The sequence below is a fragment of the Mizuhopecten yessoensis genome, unplaced genomic scaffold, assembly GCF_002113885.1.
Source record: "Mizuhopecten yessoensis strain PY_sf001 unplaced genomic scaffold, ASM211388v2 scaffold8313, whole genome shotgun sequence".
Taxonomy (NCBI): Eukaryota; Metazoa; Mollusca; class Bivalvia; order Pectinida; family Pectinidae; genus Mizuhopecten; species Mizuhopecten yessoensis.
The window spans coordinates 150687-155065 of record NW_018407485.1 but is presented as its reverse complement, the minus strand read 5'-3'; the positions used below and the strand labels follow the sequence as shown (position 1 = coordinate 155065).

The 4379-nt window shown below is 37.1% G+C and overlaps 2 protein-coding genes across 2 annotated transcripts in view; one reads left to right on the top strand and one right to left on the bottom strand.

The window, feature by feature from the left end:
- Positions 1 to 1309: 1309 nt before the first annotated feature.
- On the top strand, positions 1310 to 1870 carry LOC110455594 (dentin sialophosphoprotein-like; the record flags this gene model as incomplete). Its single annotated transcript, XM_021505789.1, has 1 exon — positions 1310 to 1870. A coding segment is annotated over one exon (540 nt), but the record flags the coding sequence as incomplete, so codon positions are not given.
- LOC110455593 (zinc finger MYND domain-containing protein 19-like) overlaps positions 1863 to 4379 on the bottom strand; it is a 23420-nt gene continuing 20903 nt past the window's right edge. Inside the window, exons 4-6 of the mRNA XM_021505788.1 lie at positions 3911 to 3972; positions 3099 to 3198; positions 1863 to 2416 (exon numbers count right to left, since the gene is read on the bottom strand). Of these exons, the coding sequence (XP_021361463.1) occupies positions 2314 to 2416; positions 3099 to 3198; positions 3911 to 3972 (265 nt within the window). The 3' untranslated portion in view covers positions 1863 to 2313. The remainder of the gene's footprint in view (positions 2417 to 3098; positions 3199 to 3910; positions 3973 to 4379) is intronic.

Sequence of the window (4379 nt, the reverse complement as noted above, 5' to 3'; positions counted from 1 at the left end):
CCACAATAAAGTGATATATACACCAATGTATTATGATTTAATACACTAACGTATCAATGATATATATACACTAACGTATTGATGATATATATACACACACCACAATAAAGTGATATATACACAAATGTATTAATGATATATATACACTAACGTATTAATGATATATATACACACACCACAATTAAGTGATATATACACCAATGTATTAATGATTTAATACACTAACGTATCAATGATATATATATACACTAACGTACTAATGATCTATATACACACACCACAATAAAGTGATATATACACAAATGTATTAATGATATATATACTGCGTGTATATATAAATACAATGTATGTATGTAGATATATATACATGCCACAGTGAAGAGATATATACACTAACGTATTAATGATATACAGACCCGTACACGTTCGCTGTTCCACCTTGGACGCAAACGGTACGGAAGTGCTACGCAAACGGTACGGAAATGGTACGCAAGTGCTACGCAAACGGTACGGAAAGGCTACGCAAACGGTACGCTGAAAGTGGAACGGCGAACATGTACGGGTCTGTATATACACTATTGTATTAATGATATATATACAGATTTCATGTGTAACATGTGTCTGGTTCACAGATTTCATGTGTAACACATGCATCTGGTTCACAGATTTCATGTGTAACACATGCATCTGGTTCACAGATTTCATGTGTAACACGTGTCTGGTTCACAGATTTCATGTGTAACACGTGTCTGGTTCACAGATTTCATGTGTAACATGTGTCTGGTTCACAGATTCCATGTGTAACACGTATCTGGTTCACAGATTTCATGTGTAACACATGTCTGGTTCACAGATTCAAAGTGTAACACGAGTCTGGTTCACAGATTTTATGTGTTACAAATGTACTGTGCTGATCAAACTCATGACCTTGATGAGCTGCAATTTACTGAAGAATGACGGTGTGACATTGTAGAAGATGAGTATGTATAACATTGTACATAAGTGTATGTATAACTCCGCACATGATAAGTGTATATTTCACATTGTATTTGGGGATGAATATATTATGTATATAACCAAGTGTATTTACAATTTTCCTCTTACTGAAATAAGGAGAAGCTACCAAAAGGTGTATGACCTGAGGAACACTTCCCACAGTAGATTGCTCACCTTGTGGTTGGATTTCTATGTGACCTTATTAAATTGCACGATCAACTCTTTTAGAACAAGATCAAAAGCAAAGGTAGGGTACTGATCATAATAAAGTAATGAATATCAATGTTCTTTGTTTTCAAATCCATGACCAACTTGTGGCCATCTGGAGGGAAGTGACAGAGATCACAAATATACATCTGACCTGTCAGAGGTCACCAATATATCTGACCCATCAGAGGTCACTGATACATCTGACCTGTCAGAGGTCACCGATACATCTGACCCATCAGAGGTCACCGATACATCTTACCTGTCAGAGGTCACCGATACATCTGACCCATCAGAGGTCACTGATACATCTTACCTGTCAGAGGTCACCAATATATCTGACCCATCAGAGGTCACCGATACATCTGACCCATCAGAGGTCACCGATACATCTGACTGGTCAGAGGTCATCGATACATCTTACCTGTCAGAGGTCACCAATATATCTGACCCATCAGAGGTCACTGATACATCTGACCTTTCAGAGGTCACCAATACATCTGACTGGTCAGAGGTCATCGATACATCTTACCTGTCAGAGGTTACCAATATATCTGACCCATCAGAGGTCACTGATACATCTGACCTGTCAGAGGTCACCGAAACATCTGACCTGTCAGAGGTCACCGATACATCTGACCTCTGACAGGTCACCGATACATCTGACCTATCAGAGGTCACCGATACATCTGACCTGTCAGAGGCCAACAATACACCTGTCTTTACTGTCAAAGATCACTGATTTTTCTGGACTAGTTGATGGAAGTTATTCAGATACTGTATTTGCCGGCAGATTGTTAATGCTTTTGTACCAACCTACAAAGGCCATTGAAGCTTTCTATGGATTACTGAGTCTTTACTGGCTGACAAGGGTCATTGATGCTTTGAAACCATCCTACAGAGGTCGTTGATGTGTTAATATGGGTTGATGAGTCTGTGATGACCGACAGAGGTTGTTGATACATTTATACAGTAGTCTGAACTGGCCAACAGAAGTCGGTGATGTGATGATACCGGCAGTCTTTGATGTTTTGATTACATTCACACCCCATGTCCTCTTCCACATTCAAACAATCATACTGACAAGAAAGAAACTCTGTGACCTTGACCTTATCTGTCTGGAGGTCGCTCACACTGTGATGGTCGTAACCGTTCGCGACAAAACCGTTTATGGGTAGGCCAATCCTTCTGCTGACAGTAGATTCCACAGTACCTAAGAAATACAAACACAAAAACACTCTAGATTCTACAGTACCTATGAAACATGATCACAGAAATTTACTCTAGATTCTACAGTTCTTATGAAATATAAACACTGAAACATTATCTCAATACTGCAGTACAAAAGCTATGAAAACAAACAAATTTATGAATGAGCTGCAAGACTATTTTCATAGTATTTCTTTTATAATTGACATAAAAGTGGATCTATGGAGAGACATGACATTAGTGTCTTATCTAATTGGGTTTCTGTTGTCAGTGTTTCGTCAGCGTTATTATCATCACTGTGGGATTGTCCTCCAAATCAGTACAATTCATTCAATTTAAAGCTTTGCTATAGCCTATTGCCACTTCTATTAAAATGTGCAAGTGATGTTGATTTATAATTACAATACTTAAAACAGACATCATTACCGGATTACAGCAAAACTTTCTGATTTCTTTTCAAATCGTATTTTAACTTTGGAAATCGACAGGGAGAATTCAGACCCTGAAATCAAAATAATTCTCTGTGGAAAAAATAGTCCAACTTCTTTCCATTTTTCTAACAGTGAAATATTGGCAAAAAGTCTGTTAAACTTTGCCCTTACGTAACAGGGTAAAACAGGACTGTTACAATTTGACCTCTACCTGACCTTGCACGCCTACACACGTACTCTTACACCTATACATACCTAACCTCCTGGCACCGGCCACAGATGCTGAATTCACGGATCTGTTTCTCCATGTTAGTACAAGGTGGATAGTGGCATTCATAGTACATTGAGTTCTCGTCTGAGGCAAAGAAAGAAAAAAACATCAATACTACATCACAACAACAACAACATCAGAACCCCATTGTAGATTGAACACAACAGAATAATCTGTCACCCATATCTTATTGTGAACTTTAATGTATCTATAACAAATTGTTAATGTGATCCAACAGTACTTTAATCATTAATAATTTTACAATTTGGTTTTGCACACATTTACTCTGTTTTAATCAACTGAATTAATTATACCGTAACTGAATTGATTATACTGTAACTGAATTGATTATACCGTAACTGAATTGATTATACCGTAACTGAATTGATTATACCGTAACTAAATTGATTATACCGTGACTTTTGTCTACAATGTTAAACATTTTATTGACATTATCAGCACCACATGTCGTAGGAGTTACATATTTGAAGCAAGCACAGTTTTTGTAATCTGGGTAACAATTCTTAACATTTAATACAAACTTTGGTTAAGGAGGAGAAAATGTATAGTTTATATGTTTTGCACACTTTCCACTATATATTACAGATCTAGAAGATACAGCTTTTACCTGGCAGTCAGTGGTAGAACTGCGTGGATAAATTATGAACTGTTTCCAATTTGACATTGGCAGTGAGAAAAAATATAAATTAATATCATTGACCTACTTCATCTGACCTTGACCTACTTTATCTGACCTTGACCTACTTTACTTTATCTGACCCCACAGTATACTTACCCTCACTAACACTATCGCCATTACTGTTGTAAACTTTGTGGTAGAATGGCTCAGTCGGCTGAAAAAAGACAATATCAATGGGTACAGAAAGTTAAATAAGGATAAATTGTCTAGTCTACAATACCAGTACAAGGTGAACACAAATTTATAGTCTACCATATCAGTACAAGGTAGAAACAGATTACAACATCTCATCCCTGTCTCAACATACCTGATATGATTAATTCCATCACATAAAATCAAAATGAAAATATTTTTTTCCTTGTAGAGTTGCAAAGATTTGTAACACTACAGCCGAAGTTTGTTGAATATATCTGGTTGAAGTACTCACTTGATACTAACAAACTCAGAGTATGCGGTCGGTACACACTCAGGAGTACTCACTTGATACTAACAAACTCAGGAGTACGCGGTCGATACACACTCAGGAGTACTCACTTGATACTAACAAACTCAGGAGTACGCGGTC